The 24619-nt window shown below is 44.2% G+C and overlaps 2 protein-coding genes across 2 annotated transcripts in view; one reads left to right on the top strand and one right to left on the bottom strand.

The window, feature by feature from the left end:
* The window catches only part of JAZF1 (JAZF zinc finger 1), a 331735-nt gene that overhangs the window by 245567 nt on the left and 61549 nt on the right, over positions 1 to 24619 (bottom strand). The window lies entirely within an intron of this gene.
* On the top strand, positions 12838 to 13654 carry LOC128046660 (U4/U6.U5 small nuclear ribonucleoprotein 27 kDa protein). Its single transcript, XM_052638822.1, has one exon. The coding sequence runs from the start codon at positions 12855 to 12857 to the stop codon at positions 13320 to 13322; it is 468 nt and encodes a 155-aa protein (XP_052494782.1). The 5' UTR covers positions 12838 to 12854; the 3' UTR covers positions 13323 to 13654.

The following is a 24619-nucleotide window of genomic DNA, read 5'->3' as shown; positions in this document are numbered from 1 at the left end:
CTCTGGGCTGCCCCTGCCTATCGTCTAAAAGCCAACAGGAAGCAGCTTGCAAGGCCTGAAGAGGCTCAGTGTGGCCTGGGCTTCTGTCTTAGAAACAGAAGCTCACGTGTCTGTGGCCCTACACACATCAGTAAGGTCTGTTTTTACACTGTGTCTGTGTGCTGTCGCTTGGTCGTGTCCGATGCTGTGCGACCCCGTGGACCGTCGCCCACTAAGCTCCTCTGTCCATGGCATTCTCCAGGCAAGAATACTAGAGTGGGTTGCCATTTCCTCCTCCACAGGGATCTTCCCGACCCAGGGATGGAACCTTTGTCTCTTGCACGTCCTGCATTGGCAGGTAGATTCTTTACCACTGAGCCACCTGGGAAGCCATTTATTTTCACATGCTAAAAAGCAGCCACCTGTCTTATAGAAATGTCACCAGGGAAGAATGAACCATTAGGCACAGAGTATTTGGAAATCTCTGGAAGAAGGAAATAGGGACAAATAGACCCAAAGTCTGCTCCACCCCCACGTTCCTGATGTTTCTCCTCGTAGTCTTTGACAATGCCCTCTTTCCTCCAAGGCCCTAGGCTTTCCAATCAAAATACCTCAGTAAGGCAGAAGAGAACCAATACCAGGAAAGGTATCTGAAGTCCTATCCAGAGAGAAGCCCTGCCCAGAAAAACTGGCACCCCACAGAGGTGCACAGTCCTTATCCTGTAGTTTGGCTTACCCCCGACATCCACGTGTTCCCAAGAGTCTGGCACTCCCCCTTGGAGAAGCTCCCGCAGCATCAAGGCCAAACTAATCAGACTAATTTTCAAGGCTTCACCAAGTTTACCCCACTCGCCCCCATAACTCTTCATTTCTGTCCAAGTCCATCTCTTCATGCTCCATCAAACATACCATCATTTCGTGCACTCACTCATTCCTCCAGACCTCCTAGGTCAGACTCCCCACTTCAAGCAGCCCCCCGACTTTCTGCTAAGCCTCAACCTATCTGGCCTCCAGCAGACTCTCTGCTGCCTTTGAGGATGCAATGATGGTCCCTCCTCTGAACCTTGGCTTTTCACTGATACTAAGAGGATGTCTTAGTTCCTGCTGCCATGACAAAATACCATAGACTGGGTGCCCTGAGCAACAGACATGTGTATCATCACAGTTCTGGAGGCTGAAAGTCCCAGATCAAGGTGCCGACCAGTTCAGATCCTGGTGAGAACCCTCTGCCTGGCCGGCAGACGGTCACCTTCTCCTGCGGCCTCACATGGCCGCAGAAAGCATCTCTTCCTTCTTTAAGGGCATCAACCCTACTGGATTAGGTTCCCACCCTTACGGTCTCATTTAACGTTAACACCTTCTCACAAGTCCTGTCTCCAGGTACAGTCACGTTGGGGGTCAGGGCTCCAACATAAGCATTGCTGGGGGTGGGGACACACAAATATTCAGTCCATCAGAGAGGGAGCGTGAAGTAAGAGGCAAGACACAAAGAGGGAGAGGGGCAGCGAACTTGTAGAGAGGCCGCTTTAGAGGGAAGAAAGAAGGTAGGCACCACGCCTGCTTCTGTTGCATAAGATACTAGGAAGGAGAATGGGAGCACCATGGGGTTGGGTCTGCTGAGAGGTTTTGCGATGAGGAAAAACTTACGTGTACAAACCAGCCATGTTATTTTATGAGCACGACAGTACATAATGAGAGGCAGTCCTTGGTGTTCCTCTCTGAGGGTCACTGACACTCGACTGGACCGCATAATCTGGAAATCATCTTTACTCCCTTTTCACAAAAACAACGGAAATCCCTCATAGACACATCACTGAACACCATTAGCATCCACTAAATGAGGAAAGACATCTCTCATCAAATTAAATACTATGTCAAGGGCATTAATGAAAAAAATTTACGGGACTGCGTTTTTCACAGTCATGAGCATTGGTTGAAAGAGAAATCAGGGGGAAAAAATCAGTTCATAAAAGTGCAACTCCATAAAAGTTATGGAAATTTTATTTTCTTACTAGAGAACAGTCAACAAAAGATTTTAAAAACTTTTTTACAGTCAATTTTTTTCTTGTTTTAATCCTCAGATCACATCTCTCAAACACAGAACATTCTAGCTTTCCTCTGTGGAAATCCAGTGGTGGAAAGTCGACTACCAACAAAACCCTGACTTACACTGCCCTCTGCTGGTTCACTGGCCACATGTCAAGTCCCTTAGATTACAAAGTTGCCAAAAGACAAGTCCAGTATTTTGAACCAGCAAATTCAAGCCTAATTACTAAAAACAGGTTGTGGAAAATATTACTAAGTGGCTTAAATACCATCTGCACCACATCAGGCACACATTCCTAATGAAAAGGGCACATGTGCGGGAAGAGGTGGTGCCAGCTCACATCTGCTAACCTAATAGAAAAGGGTTTTTAACCAACTTTAAAATATGCTTTAAATTCACAATAACGCCTTTAAATTGCCCGCTTTCACACCTAACCCCTGCCATGCCAACCAAGTTTTCAGAAAACAAACAAAAAAAGTGTTTTTTTAAAAAATCTTGGTTTTACCACTGCATTTCAGCCTCTGCTTAAATCAGTTTGGCAATAAATAACTGCATATTACTGCAGTTTACAAAATTTATTTTTGAAGCATAGTCATTTCTTAAATTTAGAAGCTGCTAATTTGCCAGAATTTTAGTGGAAAATATGCCATTTGTTTCAACATACACAACATCAGTGTCCATTAAAACGGCCATAGTGTCATTCAAAAGTCGAAAGCATTTATTACGTGCTCCATCCCGTCTGACTCTTTGGCGACCCCACGGCAGCCAGGCTCCCCTGGGATTTTCCAGGCAAGAATACTGGAGTGGTTGTCATTTCCTACTCCAGGGTATCTTCCCGACCCATGGATCCAACCTGCGTCTCCTGCATTGGCACTTCTTCACCACTTCTTCACCTGGGAAGCCCGAAACATTTACTAGGTGTTTTCAGTTCCACAGAGCATTTTCCTAAGCCCAGCAAAAATGAGTTAAGCCAAATCCTCACCTCCACGCTTGTTTCCTTCAACAGATGGAGTAACACACAAACTGATGCAATGAAACAAACAGCGAAAGTCCATTAACTTACCGGAGTGTACCTGTAGTTGGCTCTGGCAAACGAAGCTGAGCAAGAGATGAGCAAGAAGCTTGTTCCCTACGAGCTGGATGGTTACAAAGGGCAGGGTGGGAAGAAGTCAAAGCTGTCTAAAATTTGAATAAGGATGCCTCTGGAAGGAGATGGGTGGGAGGTCTGGGAGGATGGCTGGGAGGTCTCCCCTCACAGAGGAATGGGACAACAATGAGAAAAAAGTAAGTCTCAGAAATTCCATGACTCCCAAAGGCCACAAAGGAACCTTCCCTGCTGAAGTCCAGGACACCATGTGCTTTTCTGCACAGGCATGACGGGCTCAGAGGCATTCAAAGGGCTCCACACACAGGTGCAAAGTCAGCTCCGTGTCACCGACCGACCTGCTTTCCAGGTCATCTCTGAGGGCTTAAACCTTCCTTCCTGCAGATGGGCGATACCTGAAGTTGTCCCACAGTTCTTCAGTACATTTATTCATTTTAATCAACAGATATCTAACCATAACCCAAAACTCTTACAAATATTAACACATTACATTCTCACAACCATTCCATGTTTAACATAGGTAGTATTATTACAGTCTCAACTTAACATATGAAGAAACCGAGGCACAAGGAAATCAATACTTAACCCAGGTTCACACAAGTAGTATGTGGCCGAGACGGGAATCAAGCTGAAGTACTCACAGTATGTGCTCTTTACTGCTATGCTGTGTCCAAAAAGACCACAATGCATGTTATGCTCTCCAAGCAGAAAAAAAAGACCACTGTAGAGTCAGGATAGGATAAGTTTTGCTGAGGAAACAAACAACCCCCAAATCCTCAAGATCTTCTTGCTCACACTACTTGTCCACTGAGCGCTGTCAGTCACCATGCAACAGGGACAAGGGGACTCCAGAGAATCTCACATCGGCAGTTACAATGCTCTTGCCCCATGTGCCGTATCATTCATTTCCTACTTGGGACGCGCTGGTTGGAACCCATCATAGGGACCAGCCAGTTTGGTTTACCAATCGTATAACTCAGCCCGAGCCAAGGGTCAGGGAAGTGTGCCTTTCCTCTGTGCCCAGCAGAAGGCAGCAGTGGAAATATTGGGCAAACCACCACAGAAGGCTACCAGGAAACAACAGTGACAATTACAATAGCAATGTCACATTTTTGGATAACGAAGATGACATCACTGGCCCACTCACAGTGATGGGTTTGCATCCAACCTAGCAGCACTGGTGCATTTATGCATTCACTCGTCCAAAGCACTCACTAAACAGCACTTTTCAAACCAGGGGTGGAAGCCCACACACCTGCATGTGCAACAACAAAAAGCCACAATATGACATGACAGCAGCTAAGGGGAGGGAACGGGAACCCGTGGAGACAAGAAGATGCCCTCAAGGGGCAAGAGGCACAGGGATCCACTGGCAAACACTTACACCCTCATACATGCCTCTTCTCTAGGTGGGTCCCAGGTCTGCTGCCCGAAACATTTCCTCTGTGCTATCTGACACTCTACCCTTTACATTCTGAATAGGTGATGGCAGGCGAGGACTCTTACAGGAGTATTTCAGAATCTCCCAGGGGAGGTGGGCCAGTCGTTTTAAAAAGCATTTTCAATAAATCTGCATTTTTCTATTTGTTATGATTGGAATTATATAAATGAAAGAAAGTAAAGTTCAGCAATATCTTATTGGCTGATGAGAACCTCGGTGTTTCAAAGGGCTGACACGTCAACCAACTCTACCTTAGTATAAAGCACTTCCGTTGGACTGCCTTCTTCCCAGTAACACTGTCCACAGCTCCCCTGCTGCCCGCTCCCTCCCATTTCCAGGCAGCAGGTGTTAGCAACCAATCCTTCTCTCGAACGTCTGACTTCATTAACTCTCTCCTCATTTTCAGGAGATGACTAACCTTGCCTCCCACCACCATAAAGAATAAGCCACTAGATCACAACTCTTCAGCTCATTGCCCCCTAACCCTGCCATTTACAGCTCTGTGACTGGGCAAGTTTCTGGTCTTCTGTTTCCTCATCTGTCCAGTGAAAATGTCATCAGTATACAGAAACTGCCTTTGGAGGATTAAATCAGTTAATATTAAGGAAGCACTCAGAGCAGTGGCCAGCACAGTCAGTGCCATGTTGGGTAGACGATCCCTTGGTGGTTGTCATGCTCATCAATCATCACCACCTGGTCCAGGCCCTCATCACCTCTCGCTTGGGTGATGCAACCCCTTTCTAACTGGCCTCCCTGCCTCCAGTTTGCCTCCCTCTGGACTCCACAGCATGGCCAAAGCGACCTCTCTCAAGTGCAAGCCTAACCATACCTCTCCCCTGCTTCCGGCTGTGTCCTTTCCCTTCCCTCCAAGGCCTGCAGGCTCCTGCCTTCCCTCCCCTCCCCACACCTGACCTTGCACTCCAGCCATAATGAGGTCCTTCAGGCTCCCCTAGTGCACCATGCTCTCTCCACTGCAGGCCAGTCCTCCTCCTGCCTGGCTGCTGGAATATTCCACTGTTACTCCTTCTCCCTCCTTCAGGTCCCAGCTGAAAAGTCCCTTTCCCCAGCAAACTCTCCCTGAGCCTCCAAGTCTGGGTTAAACACCCACAGCAGGCACCAAAGAGAACCCTGTTTGTACCCTGCAGTTATTCAGCCACTGCAACTGCCTCTCAACCCATCTCTAGTCCCAAGAAAACAGTCTCCGGGCGCAGCGACCATTTTTATGTATTCAGCACCTAGCCAAGTGTCTGGCTCAGAAAAGATGCTCAGTAACTACCAAACATTAGTAAATAACTCCTGCTCAACCACAGCCTCCCTAATAAGAATGTAAATCCTGGTTTGTTATGGAACAGGGTTCACTCTTCATTTCAGAGTCCTTCCCCTTTAACTAAAGCATACCTAGATTCTAGCTTTGTTGACCATGGGGATGCCTTGAAGTGGGTCCCACCAGGGTTAAGAGGATATTAGGATTCTCCAATCAGCATTCGATGGCAGCAGGTGGTTAAAAATAATGGTGATAACGGGCAACAGCTAACACATCCTGGACACTTGCAAAGTGTCAGGCCTCACACTGAGGATACCACACACTACAGCTGTCTCACCATCAGGGCACTCCACGGACAGCACCGGATCCGGAAGATCCTGAAAGACAAGTCCAACAAGGCTAAATGTTCCTAACTAAATGCCACCTGCCATCCCATGCCCCACCCCACCCCTGCCATGGTACTCAGCCATGAGCTACTCTAACTTTTCCTAATGAGCAAAAGAGCAAAGTTAGGACCATGACTGAGGGCTGCCAGGCCATTATTCCTGACTTTCCATTATTCCTGACAACTTGGCCAACGTGATCTGGAATAATGTGGCAAATATTCACATTCGTGGAACTGAAACCTGTCTCTTTGAAGAGTGCAGTGTACTCTGCCCAAATGTCCAGCGTCTTTTCCCTTATCCTATACTCAGTCAACAAAGCCCCATCTCCAAATTTCACTGCTAAAGGGACTGGGGTTAACTTGTATTCAGGCTGACTGAAAAAAAAATTCTATGAAATTTTCACTGTCTATTCACAACTTCCAGTAAGGCTAAAAGGCATTTTTTACAGCTAATAAATTCCAGTTTAGAAAGGTTAAATCTTCCAGGCTTTGGAACCTCACCAAAATGGAGGGAGAGGGAGTGTATATAACGTGGCTCAGTTTGTTAACGTATTCTCGAAAGCTGCCCAGTGACAAAACCAGAAACGCTGCACAAGCAGAGGGCCTTCACTCTCCTACAAAGAGATGTGGCCTTTTTTGCCGCTAGGATTTAGTGCTCGGAGCTACGCTTGGCCGGCCTCAGTCCCAGGAACAGCCAAGAGAAGTTTCTGTGCTCCCTGAGGAGGAGCGGCATACTGACACCCTGTTCTTTTTAATAGTTCTGATGATGTATATCCAAGTACTTAAAGTCAGAGTTCTGAGAGATGCTTGCTTTCTTCTGTTAATTAGTCTGAAACCCAACGCTGGAAGGAAGAGAAATGAACAGTGTGTTCCACACTGCCAATTTATTAAAAGGGACAGACAATTTTTGAAGAGAGGATGAGAGGAGAAGCCCATCGGCTTTAGTAAACGAGAGGCAGACTTGTGTTCATAAATCATGTTCAGAACAAACTATAAACCGGGATTTAGAAAACAACACAGAAGAGCCTTTCTATAAAACACAATCCTTAGATGAACTCTGGGTCCAGAGGAGCATCTCAGGGCTCGCCTAAGACTTCTGTAAAGTAAGCCACTACCAAGCCACATGAAAAAATGGCTTCTTTCTCAAACTACTGACTGTTTGGGTAGAACTTACGGAGACATAACTGAGACAAAACTTTGTGAAGGAGGAGGTTTCCAGCTTATGAACAGGAAAGGGGGCCTTCAGAGGCATGGATGTGGGGTCTCAGACAGCACCCGAGTGCTAAGGATGACCCTGCAAGTTTAACTTACCGTGCCGTTTTTCAGAGACAGCAATGCAGAGGTCCCTAAGCAGCACGACCGGTTTCTCAGGAAAGAGTTCATCTGAGCTTAACCCATCACAGAAGCGCCTTTCTGTTCTGATCACTCTACATGCAACACTAGAGGAGGATGGGGATGGTAAAGAAAAGAGTCACAAGGTCGCCAGCAATACGCACTCTTTCTAAAACCTCCTGCCAATATTCTGAACAGCAGAAGTCTCCCTGGAAGAGCAGGTTCTGAGAACAGCTAGACCAAGGTGGTGGAAAGTGATCGCAGGACCACTGTAAAGCAGGTTTGGCGCATCTGTGTGGAAACACTGTGTTCTCTGTTGGGCTAAAAAGCCTAAGCACCACTTATCTACTTTTGGATGAAGATAAGACTTTTACTTAATCTAACACTGATCTGCTGGTAGTAGTTAAGAGATTATAGAATCTGAGCACCCAGAGCTTCCCTGGTGGCTCAGTGGTAAAGAACACACCTGCCAAGCAGGAGATGTGGGTTTGATCCTTCGATCGGGACGATCCCCTGGAGAAGGAAACGGCAACCCACTCCAGCATTCTTGCCTGGGAAATCCCACGGACAGCAGAGCTTGGCGGGATACAGTCCACGGGGTCACAAAGAGTTGGTCACGACTTAGTGACTGAACAATAACAAATCTGAGCACCTAGAAGCAGAGTAATACTGAAGCGATCTGTATGAAGTGTGCATTTTCAGTATTGCTTTAAAGCATGATGTTTAGTAACTTAATAAAGAGAGCTGTCAATTCCAACAGCTTTACAGGTAACAACAGGGGCATCAATAATGAGTTCCCTTTTTATTTTCATTGTGCCACATTCATTTGGCAAATACCACCACTATGATTTCAAACATAATTCATCTGATACACCTACCACTCTAGCTCATCAACATTTTAATGACTGCTATGTGCTACATAAAAGCACTTCTCTAGCACAGATACCCAGCTGGAGCTATATACTATACAGTATTTACAGTATGACACATTATATATGTGTTTATTCTGCCCTGAGAATAGCTAACAAAACTAAGATGCACAAGACAGTTTGAAAAAAGGAATTGCAAAAGGAACAGACAGTTAAAAGTTTAAGCCCATTCAAGGTGTGTGTCTGGTGTACTTGAGAATCTTTTTTTTTTTTAAGCATATTTAACTAATGGGTTGAAATGTCACTTTTTTTTAAGCCTGAAGGCATTAATATGACTAGGGATTCTTTTAGATGTAAAACTGTGTTTTCATCAGAGTAAACCTCAAGCAAAAAAAGCCTGATTCATCTACATGAAGCACAGATGAATAAGCGGCACCTCATCAAACATGTCTCAGTGACTGGGGTGAGGAGGGGCCCAGCACGAGCTCTCATCCACAGCCCCGCACACCCAGAGCCCCCACGGAGGCAGGAAGCAGAGGGGACAGTGTGGAGTCAAACGCGAAAGCACAGCGAGACAGGAGCAGGACGGTGGGGAATGCTGTGGGCCTGGCTGGAGGCAGACTGACCGGGTCCAAATCCACCCCAGCTCCAGTCCTGGCTGCACCGTAACTATGAGCAGCTGTCCTTGTTTTCATCTCTCGGGGTCTCAACTGGGAACATGGACCTATCTCACAGGGCTGTTGGGAGAATTAAATGACATACTACAAATAAAATGCTTGGCAACAATGCCTGGCACATAGTAGGGCTGAATGAACGTAGACTTTTCCCACTATTATCACTCCTATTTCTTGCTTAATTCCCATAGGTGATCCCTAGATTACTCATTACCATGATCTTGGCAAACTATATTATAGGCAGTCATGCACTGTTTTCTTTTAAGACATAAAACAATATGGACAGCATGATGGACACTCATTGTTCTTGGTACAAAAGGTTATGAAAAGGTTATATTATACAACTATTATATTACATATTTAGTACAGAAGCTTTTGCAAAGAATATGTCCACATACATGGCTGGAAAAAAAACTAGGACTATAATTACCAATCTGTAAGCATGGTCATCTCTGAGTAATGCAATTAATATTAATTATTTTACCTTTTCTTCCTTTTGCTCCTCTGCTTTCCTAATTTTTTTTTTACAAAGAACACACATTCCATATTTATACCAAAAAATGAGAGACCAAAATTCTCATACAAACTAAACAACAAAAGCATAGGACACTGCTGCCAAAACTGTGAAAGTGTGCAGACATGTGCCATACCAAAGCATGTGATGACATAAAAGGGCACACAAAGGTCAGGTGCGGCCAGAGCGTGCTCCTGGCAGAAAGAAAGTGAACTTGGCTTTGGGCCCTCATCCAGCTATTCCCCAGTCATGGACCCTGGTGAGTCATTTATCATGGCCTCAGTTTATGATCTATTGATAGACTCAGTTTTGACCAATCACAGGAAGACAGGGAAGACCATTCCCTCCTACTGGAGAACCGAGATTTGGCTTGCAGCCCACACCCACCCTCGCTCTCCTCCCAGCTCTGTCTCTGTCTCCTTTGCTGGTTCCTCTCTTAGCTGCTCATCATCCTAGGGCCCAGGGGTCAACCCTTAGCCTGTGTTCCACTCTGTCCACTCTCATCCAGTCTCTGACTTCAGTACCACTGATGACCTAATGATTCCTAAATGTCTGCTATACTGACCTCTCCCCTGAATTCCAGGCCTGAATAACAAAAACTACCCACTGGAGATAATTATCTGGAGGTCTGGCAGGCATCTCAAACTCAACATGGCCCAAACTGAGAGTGTAACCTCCCTCCAGCCCTCAAAATATGCTCCACCCTCATTACAGCTAATGACGACACCATCCTTCTTTCTCCTCAGGCCAAGAGCTCTGGAATCACCCTGGGCTTCTTTCTTTCCCTCATGCCCTAAATGCAAACCTCTAACCGTACCTCTAAAATACACCTAGAACCCTACCACTTCACACCACCTTCAAAGCTACCACTCTGGTCCAGGACTATCCTTTCAGTCCAGGATTATTGCAGGAGCCCCCTAACCAGTCTCTCTGCTCCCACCCATGCCCCCTGCAGTCTCTTCTGAGCACAGCAGCCAGACTGATACTATTAAAGTGTCGATCCATCATGTAGGATCTTCTGTACGACCTCTCAAAGGTTCCCCATCTCCCAGAGATAAAATGTCCAACTCCTTGTGTTGGTCCGCGGGTGCACCATCATCCCCAACTCCCACTACCCTCTTCTTCCCTCCCGCCAGCCTTCTGTTGAACTACTGAATAATTTGACACTTAGATCAATATGTGGATGCTATTACTGTCATTACTGTTATATTGAAGATATGTCCCAAATCTTGCTAGATATGGCCTGAATTAGCCATGCTTGAAGTATGATTCCCTACCTCCCCCTTGTAACTTAGCTGTTTTAGTGCAAAAGTTAGTAATGGGGAATTCCCACAGCATTAGAATTCTGGAAAAGATGAGGTTCACAGATCCACTCAATGTCTAACCCTACAAATGATTATCTTAATCACATTTTGTCTTCCCTCGGAGAAGAACATGAGGAGAGAGAAGGGGAGATTAAACGATTAAGTGTGATCACTTAAAGAGTCCAGAGGGTGCCTGATCTCCATTCATTGTGTGTAAAAACCCTAATGACACAACCATGTCTCACCCAGGGTGGACTTCTGTGCACACTCTCAGTGTACAGAAACTTGGGTTGTGTTCAGTGATCTCCATGTGGAAACCAAGAGCATACAGAATACTCCATTAACTCCAGGAGATACAGAAAATAGCATGTTTTATGATGAAATACCCCAAATTACTTTCAGAGGCACCAAACAGGAATGACAAAGAATTATATCCCTCTTTTCAACACAGAGGCCTCACAGCCAGTAGAAAACTCAGTTGGAAGACAGATTTACTAACCTATATTCCATCTTGGCCAGAATGACTGTTCTCTTTATGAGTTCCAAAGAAACCATAGCCCTTCAGAGGCCAATAACAGTAGATCTTACTTGCAAAAGTAACATTTACTTACTGCAGCTAAACTGCAGAGCATTGTGAATCCTGGAGAGCAAGGTAATTAATCTAATTGAGCTGAACAGATAAGGGTTTTCAAGTGGATAAAACTGCATCCTGGGACACCTGAGCCCAGCAGCAGTGCCTACTCCATTAAGGGAACCGGCAGAGGTGAGAGTAAGTCAGTCTTAACCAAGCTCAGCCTTGAGTTTTCCAAAAGGATTCCCTCATCAGACCCTCCAGTGCCTTTGGAAAAAAAGCAACTTATAAAATTATATCCTATTAAAGACCTTAACATCAAAGTCAGAAAACTGACCGACTTAAGACTTAATCAGCTTAATTGTGAGGTTCGGCTTGTCAGCGACATACCAAGCTTGTCTTGTTCCTTTCACATCACGACATTGAGGCTTCATTACCCAAGAAGTGGGAGGAAGGAGCGAATCAATCAGAAAGAACTACACAAGTTGCTACAGAGAAAAAGTTTTCACATTATTTGAGTGACTCACTCCTCGAGAATATTGCAATTCCTCCTGGTCAAACTTGGCTTCTTGTTCCTTCATTAAAAATAAAACAAACAACAAGAGAATAATCCCAATTATTTTACATCTGGACTCTCTTCCAGAAGTAGCAACGCAGTCCCAAGAAGGATCAGATGCAAGGGGAAACTGTTTTAAGGACGACACACAAGCACGTTCATGATTCATTCTGCCAAACCGAGCACGTGTGGAGGTTTTCAGCAGGTATCAAGAAGAATCTTCCCTGTGGATGGGGTCTGACACCTTACACTTCACTTCAGTGCATGACATCTTTATGTATTCTCAAGAAATGAGAGAAAAATAAATGAAACCATACTCAAGGATTACAAACATAGAAATTCCCTAGTATTGCTGACATGACATTTTTTTTCTTTTAAAGGGCTCTTTTTTCTTTTTCACTTGCCCTTAACTCACACTGGATCTGATATTTTCAGCACACACAAGTTAAAAAATCTGGAGTTACTGTTCCAGCAGGCACTCCTACCATCAGCCCCTCACAGAGCCTTGCACCTGGCTTGGTGTGCATCAATGCCCCTATGATGGCATGTCATCATTTCAATAAATAGAACTCAAGTGTTCCAAGATAACGCCAGATTCTTGGGAGGCAGAGTTCTGACACATGTGAATATTTCATTATACATCCAGGCCTTCGGCCAAGCAGAAGAAACAGAGGGATCACCTTCTAAACGTAAATATTATAGGTCTCTTTTGCTCCAAGGAGCAAGTCCAGTATATTTGTTTCGTTCACCACATGGGTCATTTTCCCTCCACTGTAAAGAAGATTCAGGACTTGTACTGGAGAAGGATTCCGAATGGGTCGCAGTCGCAGCCGCTCCCCACGGAGGGAGCGTAGGCGGTCCCGGTCCACATCTCGGGAAAGAGAACGCAGGCGCCGAGAAAGGTCCCGGTCCCGGGAGCGAGATCGGAGAAGAAGCCGTTCTCGCTCCCCACACAGAAGGCGTTCCAGGTCCCCAAGACGACATAGATCCACATCTCCTTCCCCTTCTCGACTGAAAGAAAGAAGAGATGAGGAGAAGAAAGAAACAAAAGAAACAAAGAGCAAAGAACGCCAGATAACTGAGGAAGACTTAGAGGGCAAAACAGAGGAAGAAATAGAAATGATGAAGTTAATGGGATTTGCCTCCTTTGACTCCACAAAAGGGAAAAAGGTGGATGGCTCTGTAAATGCCTATGCCATAAATGTGTCTCAGAAGAGGAAGTATAGGCAGTACATGAATCGAAAAGGTGGATTCAACAGACCTTTGGATTTCATTGCATGACCTGAAGTATTGAAGAATGATGTTTTTTCCCTCATCTTGATCAGAAAAATGGATTTTTGTATTTAATATGCATCAAAAACAGGATCAGAGTCCTTCCTCCTTGTAAAGTAAGAAAATTTTATTTATGATGTATGTAGTTCACTTACCCAGCCTCAAAAAAGAGTTAAATATTACATTTTTTTCCTTTAGGAAATATCGTTTGGGGCAGTCATCAACCCCATTTTTTTGTCCTTATTCCTATGGAAACTGTATGTTTTTTTCTTGGATGCTCTTTATGACTTTTTAAAATACATAAAAGTGATTTGGAAGTAAGTTTCTCAAATAAAGCAGTAATTCCTAAAAAAAAAAAAAAAAAAAAGAAGATTCAGCAAATTAAAGCTATGTTAGTACAGTATACAAACCAGTGAGGCAAATCACTTATGGTTTTCATACCAAGCATACCTCCGACTGGCTCCATATAAATACCCCTTTCAGCTCAGAACTCCATACATACTATGAAAAACTGTACTCCATATGAGTAGAGACAAAATCCCACTGACTCAGGAAATACAGGTTCACAGGCTCACATGTTCATCTTCCACACAGACCCTTTGATTTTGGGGCTAGCACAGGCCTGGGACTGGAGAAATCTGAGGGTTTTCAGAACTTTCTCAGCTGCTGACAGGTTTCCAGTTTGAGAAAGTTATTTAAATTGTATCCCAGTGGCCTTATCTCAGAAAAGAGGGAACAGAGGTGACTACCAATTTTAACTACAGCAGAAACAGCTAAGTTTTAAGCAATTCCAAATGACTCAAACTACAAACATCAAATTAATCTGTCACCTAAATCTCCCAGTCCTACAGGTGTGTTTTATATGTGTCCCTAAAATATCAACCAACCCACATACCTCCCACAAGAGTAAGTTTCCAGTTCTTATTGAGTAAAGCATCTTGAGGCATTTCTCATCCTGTGCAGAATTCTACAGCTAGTCTCTTAAAGCACTTCTGTATATTTAAAAACCAAACCCATACCAGGCAAAGGGTAAGTCACAGAGCAACTAAGCCAAGTTGCCTGCAGAGAACAGAAGCAGGAGTCATGCTCATCCTGGTACACTAGGTGACCTATAGTAAAGAAAAGAGCTTTGGAGGGCAAAGAATCTTCTTATACCTATGGTCACCGTGCTCTGCACGCCACAGTGATGAAACCTCAGCTGGGGATGTGTTTCATGACATGCAGGATGAAACAGTCAGGGATACAGGCTCTAATGTTTCAACTGTCCTCTTAAACCAAAATTACACTGCAGCCGCGAAAGTCAGAAATTGCCACCACCCACAGCAGACCAGCAGAGATGAGAAAAGATACGAGATTAAGAAAAAACGTCATCAAGGTCTAAACCAAGGAGCAATAAAGGACATAGTGACCCCCACAGGTTACAATATTATCAGAACAAAATGTCTTTGTAGAGTGGTTCAAAGGAAAGACTGACAGCCACCATTCCCACTGCTGGACACACACATATAACTAGTTTACTGTCAAAGAAGAAGGCATACAAAGCTCCACTTTCCAGATCCTAAAAGAGAACTAAACCAATTTCATAGGGGTAATTTATTAAACTAGCAGTGATCTTTGAATTAAAACACAGGAGACATAAGACTAAAGGCTTTTTTACATGACATCTCACCAGGCTAATTCACTTCCCTTCACTAGACAAACGCGTGCTCTCTGGGGGGAGGGGTTAAATCACACCCTTCCCCCCAGGCTATAGGGGTTCACTTGGGTGGGATGAAGTGACTCTCTGTTTCAGAGAACAGCGTTTTTCGAGGCAGAGGGATAGTTAATTTGAGGATACAGCTCACTTCTCCAACTAGTTCTTTACACCATCTCTACTGCATCCACTTATCCATTCAAAAAAACATTCATCCAGCACCTACTCCGTACCAAGGTCCTGCGCTCTCAGCACTGATTCTTCCTAGCAGAGAGAGCTGTATCCAAGCCCAATTAATTTCTCGATTGGATTAACCTTCCAAACTCTATCCTCATGTTTACCTTACCAGCGATGCCAAATTCATTCAGTCCCCAAGGGAGCCAGCATCCTAGTTTCAAACTAGGAGCCTCTTCATGATGATCCTATAATTACACCTTGATGGCAAGAGGACCCCCACCTTGGTTTTCGAGCTCTCTCTAGAAATTCTAACCAGCTCCTGTTCTTTGTCTTCCCTCCTCCCTGCCAATTCTATCCTTTCCCCAAACATTCACTTACTCAGTATCTCATCAATCTAATCATTCCATGATGAGCTGCCTTGATCTACAGGAGCTCATCCCTTCCCTTATTCAGGCAATTCCTACCTTTCCCACAGAATTCATGTGAAAAATAATCTAAGCACCCTCTCTATGTGTATCAATCACCTCCCCATGAAAAAGTGTCCATAGTGATAGCACTGACCACTTTGTAAAACACTTCCCATTACACCATCTCAATCAAGCCTCACCAACACTGTGAAATAGTACTTAACTCATTTTACCCATAAGGAAACCAAATAATGAAGACAGAAGCAGTCAAGACCACAGAGATAGGAATCTGAGGCCTGGAATCTTAAAGGCCTAAGTGAATCTAAGAGTAGGATCTAGCAAGCAGGTGTCAGGAAAGAGCCTGGAACACACGAAGCTGCCAAGGTTCAATGACACAGCATACGAGGAACACTTGTACACCTCATATGTTCATCAGTTAAAGGGGAAACATCCATCTGGTTCTTGAACAGTTAGAATCTTAAAAGCACCATGATCAAGAGGGGGAAAAACTGACTAGAAAGATTATAAAGTTAAAAAAAAAAGAGAGCAAGGACTCCAGGATTCTCAAAGAAAGCGGGATTTTGTCAACAAGATGAGAAAGGGACTTGTCTTCTGCCCAATGTCCCAAAGGATTAAGATATGGTGACGTGCCCACATGCTATCCACACAGGTGTCCAACCTCTCAGTTATCTGGACTCACTCTCTCACCCATGAGCCTCACCTGGCAGGACCTTTCCATTCCACCCAAAAGGCTTCTCCTTGTTAGGAGAACAGGAGAAAACACAATCCGTAGAAAAAAATTTTAAAGAATAGTGTGGGAAAATTGCTTATGATCTACTTGACAAGATGGACCAATGCTCTGATTCTCCTGTCTATAGCTTCCTGAAGGACCCCCTCCACCCAGCCCTGCCCTCCCTGCCATGGACAACTACATCTGATTAAAGAAAGTAGGGAACTGATGGTCAACCCCAGCCTAGTTTCGGTTAGATAACAATCTATATCAAAGTATTAACAGATACAGGGATATCCTGCTATTTTTCTATTTAGATAAAAAATGCTATGTTTTTACTACCTGACTACTGGAACTATTTCTCTTTTAAGGTCTCACTGTGTCAGAATTTTACTTGTTTGTTTCATTTGTCTGTTTATTCATTCATTAAGCTTTTCATTGAAGCAGAATGTGCCACACAGGATTATCTTACATGCAATATAGGTTTTATGATACAACATCAAACTAAGCCTTTAGAAAACACCATTGCTTCCTAACAGGTAACAGCTATACATCTTTGAGTCACAGTACTTGTTGGAAGAGGTTCCTCATTAGTAAATGAGGGATAATAGTTAAGTGGTTTTCTGAAAGCCAAAACAAATGATGAACCTGAAAGTACGCTGTAAGTGTTACAGTGGGGATCAAAAATGTATACCTATGGCTGATTCATGCTGAGGTTTGACAGAAAACAACAAAATTCTGTAAAGCAATTATCCTTCAATAAAAAAAATAAAAAGAAGAAAATATGTGTATTTACCTTTAAGAAACTTCCCAGGAGCATGTTGTGTGAATGTACATGCCGCTGTGGCGGGAATGGCTTTGTGTCCTCCAAGGAGTATCACCTTTACCCAAGTACAATTCTCTCTCTGCAAGCATCCAAGTTCCAGGTAGAAACAAAATCTGGGGACAGCTGCCTAGACACCTGATCCCAAATAGTAATGGACAGTATGTTGCTGCCATGCCAACATCTAATCTTCTATCACTCCAACTCTAGGCCTCTTTTTTTCCCTTTGCCCTTGCTCCAAGAGCTTCAATAGTAAAGATACCTGAAATATCCCAAATCCCATGATTTTGGGATTGGGGTGGGGGTATCATCAACTCTACCTTTCTGGTGACCAAAAAGTAGCTGAGAGTCCCTTAAAACAAGGAAAGAACTTTCTGAAAGAAACCCTAGTGGCCTCCAATCTGGCAACTGAAAGGAGCCCAAAGTGAAGGAGAAGTCACATAACAACCAAAGGCAGTTTTATTAGCCTCATTCAATGAAGCAAAACGTGGACCAAAAAACTCATTATTCAAACCAGATGCTGATTTTGTAACATTCACTTCAATGATGAACTGTTTCAATTTTCTTTTATTTCAAATATGTAATATAAAGCAGGCAAATCACTACACTAATAAAGGCACACTGGAAATTTATAAAGTCAGTTGAGAAAGAACTGAATGTAGGAAACGTGCTTTCAAAAGTTCATTGCCAAGAGCATTTTCTTTTTTAGTCATGTGACAAAAGAACTGCAATAATGGGTCTAAGACAAGATCAATTATGGGCAGCAATGAAATTACCCTTTAATGATGATTAGCCCCAAATCTTGATTGCTGCCAGTTCGAATTCTTTGGTCACAAGGCACACAAAGCGCTGTGTTCCCCCATCTCAAAGAATGAAGAATGGGCCCTCAAGCTGAAGAGGCACATAAGACAAGGAGGCAGAGGTAAACCACACAGACCCCAAGTGTCTAAGAGAAAGCAAAATGTTCATACTACGTTTACTAAACACAAAAGTTACTCTTAAAAAAGGTCTGATGATGTTCCTCTTAAAAATGATGATTCTCTGTCTCCTGTCTGAAGAATGAAGAGGAAAACAGATTTCACCTCCAGAAAAGCAGTGAGCAATGCTGGCGAGAGATGCAGCTGAGTGGGTCCTAGGAGAATGCGGGAGCAGACCACGGGGAGCCCAGAAAGGAGGCTTTGGCCTCGGGATGTAACCCCAGAGGGAAAGGACAATTCTCAGAGTCAGGGCTGCTCAGAGCCGACAGACCACAGCTGTGCCGTTTCCAGGTTCTCACAGTCAGCCTCAGTGAACTGCGACCCTACCAACAATGAAGCCTAAGCACCAGGGGCCACTGCCACTGCTTTCTGAAGATTCAGCTAGAGCGTTTGAGAGATGGAAAGGATCAACACCTTCATTTCACAAATGAGCAGACTCAGGACCGAGGAGACAGAACGTATTCTCATGAGACTGACTAATGGTAAAGCCAGTTCTCCAGCCACATGTCCTGACCCTTAGCCCCCTGCTCCGCCTTCAGATGATGGTGAGGCTCTGAGGAGCAGTTTCTAAGGACTGCTGTTGCCCAGCAATCACTGCAGTCCATCACAACCAGGATAGGACACACTCCTCTTCTACCTTGGGTATGCTCATTTGGTGATTCAACACCAGACAGCTGCGATGGAAAATCTACATTCTCACTGGAGCCATAAATCCAATTCACCAAAACCTACCATGGGCCAGGTGCCATATTAGGACCAGGGTTCACTCTCTTTACAATGCTCACAATCCAGGAGGTGTTTATAACCTCATTTTACTGAAAAATGAGGCTTAGAGAGGTGATGTCACTTGCTTATGCTCACAGCACTAGGTAAGTGGCAATCCTGGCTTCAGACCAGTTTCTCTAGCCCCTTAAAAACACTGTGCTTCCTATGACACCACTAGTCACCCAAGTTTTGCAAAAGGAAGTAGTCCCGTTCAACTGATTATGACAGCGACACAAGAAGCTCAGCCTAGTGAAAATGTCTAAATTTTGTTTATACAAGAAACAAATGGGTCCTGAACAAAGGTAAGAAAACTTCTAACATCTGGGTGTAAACATGAGCCTTTTGGTTACTTAGCTAAGGAGAGAAATTCCCTGCAAAATTCCAATTTGTTTTCATCCTAAAATCTTCATTCCACAGACCCTAGATATTCTGTTTATTCTTCTTCTTTTCTCTTTCAAGCAGAAGCTTAAGATCCCACAGCAGAAGAGAAGGGACAACAGGAATCTTAAAAAGCAGCAAAGACAGTCACCAAAGAGCCAACTGACAAGACCACAGAATAAGAGAACTTCGTTATGATTTCAGTTCCCAGCCTTCCTGTGGCCAGCCGGCCTCCACCCGCGCTTCCACCTGCTGGCAACCACCTGCCACCTTCACCTTCTGGAAGCATGGGCGCTTGGCCAGCCAGGAGATTTCTGCTCTCTGACTGAACAAACACCTCCTATCTTCCAGTCTGAACACAACCCTGAAATGAGGACTCATGGCGGGTATGGTGCTACGGTAGTTTGCAGTCTTCTGCCTGTAGGGAGGCTGGCCTGTTTAAAGTGAGAACATTCCAAAGAGGGCTATTTTTAAAAAATTGAAGTATAGTTGATTGACAAAGTTGTGTTAGTTTCAGGTGTATAGCAAAGTGATTCCGTCATACATATGTGTAACTGAATAATGCCTCTGTCCCCTCTGGTAACTATAAGTTTGTTTTCTATGCAAAGAGGTCTATTTTCAAGCAAGGGAAGACCTGCTAGGTTTAAATCTGATTTCTTCAATACACAGACCAGACAAATAGGAGTGTCAGCCAGGTAAATGGGCATGGTGTGCTCTCAACAAAACATAACCAAACTCATTTTCCTCGTGACTTTCTGGAGTTTATTTACTGGCAGTTTCAGGTTCTGGAAATATAAAAAGGATGGGTTCTGCCTTCCAGGAGCTAATAGTGTGGTGAGGCTAACAATAGCTTTGAAAGGATGAATAGTGAAATCAGATGATGAGCGTGAGAACAGGAACATATGCCAAACACTGTAAGGAAATATAACAGAAGGACCAGGGAAGTATCATCAAAATGAGGCCACATGAATTGGGTTTCTAAGATGAGTTGAGTGAGTACTCAGTCGTGTCCAACTTTTTGCAACCCCATGGGTTGTAGCCTGCCAGGCTCCTCTGTCCACGGGATTCTCCAGGCAAGAATACAGGAGTGGGTTGCCTTTTCCTACTGCAGGGGATCTTCCAGACCCAGGGACTGAACCCACAGTTCCTGCGGCCCCTGCGCTGGCAGGTCGATTTAATAACAATATCTTGAAGAACTTTCCATATCACTGCATTAAAAGTTTCCATGTTCTCTTTAAATGCTAGACAATATTCAATTGTATGGATGATTCAGTTTATTTCACCAGTCTCCTACTAATGGATATTTGAATTGTTTCCAATCTTTTCTATTACAAACAATGATCTAATGAAAAACCTGCCTTTATAGGCATTCAGAGGTACCTGCAGGGAAAAAGTACCAGAGCCAGATCACTGGGTCAAAGGGTAACTACATTTTTAATCTAGATTCAGCCAAATTGGCCTTGATAAGGGTTGTGCAATTGTTGTACTCTTTTGTACTCGTGAGAAGCACAGTGACATTTTTTCCACATCTGATCAACAATGTATGCATGATTATCATACTTTAGAATTTTTGCCAATCCTATGAAGTAAAAAGTGCTACATAATTTAAATTTGCATTTCTCTTACTATGTCTTGACTTCCAGTTCACCAACCCATCTCGCATCTTGAGGAACCTGAGGCAGAGAGAGGTTAAGTCATAGTATCAAGTGCTATAAAAAATGAATAAATATGAATGGCAGACTGGCAGGCATCCTGCCCTTTGCTCCACAGGGAGAAGATGACGTATAAACTGATAGCTGCAAGCAGTTCTTTCCCCCTGGAATCCATGCATCTGTTTCCAAGATGTCTGACAATTTGCTGAGAGCCACTGCTAACCCAGAAAAGCTACCCTAACTGATGGATTTGCCCCATTCTGCACTGTTGCCCTCTTTCCAATTCCTTACTGCCTGAAGACTGCTGAAGACCTCAATGATGCTAAACTACTAAACTCTAAGGCACAGATTCTCCAAATGCCAGACTGCTCACCCTTCACTGTGCTCCCCCACCAGTGAAATCCAGGGCTTCCCTATCTTGCCATGTCAGGGCTATACTCTCTGTTCTGGCAGGGAGCTGCCCCTGCAGGAAGCCCAACAGTGGTCTGAAGGAGATGGCTGGTTACCAGCAGGAGTACCCAGGCAAAGGTAAAATGGAAACACAGTTTAAAATATCTATAAGTTCAAAATAAGAACCCTGGAATAAGTATTATTTGGAACACACTGGTAGAGTCCAGACGTCATCTACAAACCCACGAGATGTAACATGATGTACAAATGCCAGGATCTTTACCGTAAGTTCTATGTCTGTTTCCTCATTATTCATAAGGAAACTCAAGGTGGGGAGTGGAACGCGTGATGTTTTCACCCCACTCCTTGTGCCTACTGAAATGGCAATGGGTTCTCAGTAATGTCTCCTGAATCTCCTCAAAGTAAAACACCAGTTAATTCATCGCTTGAGCTGAAAAAAGTCAAATTTAACAGAAGCACAGTCAGGGACATGTGGCCAGTGTAGATGAAGAGCGTCTCCCGTTTGTACATTTCTCTGTGGTGCCCTGAAGAACTGATAGTCTTAACTGGCTACAGATTATAAAGCACATGTTCATCAAATTAGACTGGAGGTAATTGTCCTTCAGATGTTATTTTACACACCTGGTCCATTATTCACAAGTAAATCTGTCCCCTCAATTTATAACAATCCTTCGACGTCATGGTCTTTTGGTATAACTGAATCCCATGATCTTGAAAGCCATCAATAGTTCTCTCTCGGGCCACTTCTGAGGACTGTGAGGTGGCAATAATCACATGGGAAGAAAAATCCTGGTTTTCCAAATCAAAGAATACTCCTTACATTTATGGAAACCTTTGAAACAGAGTTCCTACCTAACAGCAGCTAGCAAGTGGCCTTGTTTATGTCTATTTAAGTAAATGAATTATTAAAAGCAGAAGGAAAAAAAAACCATTCCAAGCTTCAATTTTAAATCTTCTTATACCTGATTTTAGTTTGAAACAAAGATTCATGCCTGAGCCAAAACCAAATGACATATGAGTTCTTCTGTCAGCGGCACAGGTGCCAGTCTCCTCTGATGTGCTCCCAACATTCTGCTCCAGTTTCTCTCCCATCCCTCCCTGCAGGCAGGACCTCTTTCACCCGGTCTGGACTCTAACCATGTCTGGAACATGCTCTGCAGCTCAGCTTCTGTGACTATCTGAACCTTACTCTCAAGAACTGGGCCACTGTGACCTAGGTCAGCCTAACAGTAACTGCTGACCCAGACCATGGGCTCCAGTTCTGTCTAGCCTCTCCTTCCTGGAGCTGGGATTGGTTCAGGCAACCAGGGTGAGACTGGGCCAGCAAGCAGAATTTAAGGGGCCATTCCAGAACTGCAGGGGAGGAGGAAATACGCTGGGGGACAGCTGGCCTGAGATGTCAGTGCAGCCCGCCTTCTGTTAGCCCACTGGACCTGAACAGATGGATCAGTAAACTATCACTGCTTCTAAGGTCAGGCCTATGCTGGAGCACATCCACCAACGCCACCCATTCAGTAACTGCACACGTGTTCCTTAGTTTGTTCATTTGGTCATTCATTCATTCTCTATTTAAATAGCCTCTGCACAGTACGGTTAGGCAGACACCTCTCAATATGGCAAATCTACTACACTCCTAGTTAGCTTGAACACACTCAGGTATGAACTTCCACTAACTGGAACAATAGCATTCTTTCCTAAAAGGATACTTCAGCCATAACAAAAACACCAAGTTATGACATTCTACCTAAAATTGCTTCTCCCCTTTCTCTATTAGAAGAAATCAGCTATATTTATACTTAAAAATGTCCAGTCAAGACTATGGTGTTTACAGTAGTCATGTATGGATATGAGAGTTGGACTATAAGGAAAGCTGAGTGCCGAAGAATTGATGCTTTTGAACCATGGTGTTGGAGAAGACTCTTGAGAGTCCCTTGGACTGCAAGGAGATCCAACCAGTCCCTCCTAAAGGAAATCAGTCCTGAATATTCATTGGAAGGACTGATGCTGAAGCTGAAACTCCAATACTTTGGCCACCTGACGAGAAGAGCTGACTCATTTGAAAAGACCCTGATGCTGGGAAAGATTGAAGGTGGGAGGAGAAGGGGACAACAGAGGATGAGATGGTTAGATGGCATCACCAAATCAATGGACATGAGTGAGTAAACTCCAGGAGTTGGTGATGGATAGGGAGGCCTGGCGTGCTGCAGTCCATAGGGTCGCAAAGTGTTGGACGCAACTGAGTGACTGAACTGAACTGAAAAATACAGATGTCACTTCTCTAGGAAGTCTTTTCCAACTTCCCCAGTTTTCCTAGAAGGCTTTCTAGCTGTATCTCCCACTCCACCCTCCTTTAGTCTCTCCTTTAGTCACACTGGCCTTTACTTAGCCCCTGCCTTACCTGTTAAGCTGCTTTCTGCCTCAGGCCCTTTGTACAGAGAGTCTGTGCTCCTCAAGTGTTCCTGCTCACATCCTAACTATGACCACCCCCAGCACCACAGTCCCTACTGCTCACCCCTTCATTGAGAAGCCTTACCGCCATCCCTGATCCTCACCATTTTTCACCCTCAGCATCACCTGCCTTCCCTCCCCTGTGCTTATCAGAGGTACTCTCTTAAGACTGTCATGCTGTTTGATTAAAATCCATTCCCCCTTTAGACTGTCAGCTCTTTAAGAGCAGGGGCCATGACTATTTTTATTTATCATTGTATCCACAGTGCTATACAGTAGGCACTCAGTAGCTGAACGAATGAATGACTTTCTCTAGTAACTGTGTCACTAAATTCCAACTGCCCAATAGTGTACTGGCCCCAAAACCTGGCCTCTGCCCACCTCTCCAAAGCCAAACACTTTTCTACAATTCATTTAAAAAGGAAATGGACATTTATCCCTATTGCCTCGTATATCCAGATATAGTAACAAGGATGCATAAAGGACCTTAGGCGCCTAGGGCTGATGATCCTCACGTATTACTAAGCTCAGGCAGAAGTAGCCTTAGAATATATCCCAAGAGATCGAAATAAGAACTAAAAATAAAGTATCACTCAGTGTTTCTGATCAACCCTGACCTAAACAGAAAAGTCATAACCAAAGAACCCCACTTCCTGCCTCCTCTTCAGTTCCCCTTCAGTTATTCTGACCACTGAGGAGGACCCAAGTCAAGGGAAGACAGCGGTGTGCCAAGTGCAGTTTCTCAGTGAGTGTCCTTTAGTGGCTTAACTGTGTCTGCCCTGAAATCCATATGTTGAAGCCCTGACCCCTAAGACCTCAGAACTTGACTGTGTTTGGAGATGGGG

Source organism: Budorcas taxicolor, chromosome 4 (assembly GCF_023091745.1).
Source record: "Budorcas taxicolor isolate Tak-1 chromosome 4, Takin1.1, whole genome shotgun sequence".
NCBI classification, from domain to species: Eukaryota; Metazoa; Chordata; class Mammalia; order Artiodactyla; family Bovidae; genus Budorcas; species Budorcas taxicolor.
Note: the sequence above shows the minus strand (reverse complement) of the source record. Positions and strands in the feature narration are given on the sequence as shown.

Excerpts from the sequence above, each read along its gene's own strand:
- LOC128046660 (XM_052638822.1), top strand. The coding sequence starts at position 12,855 with ATGGGTCGCAGTCGCAGCCGCTCCCCACGGAGGGAGCGTAGGCGGTCC.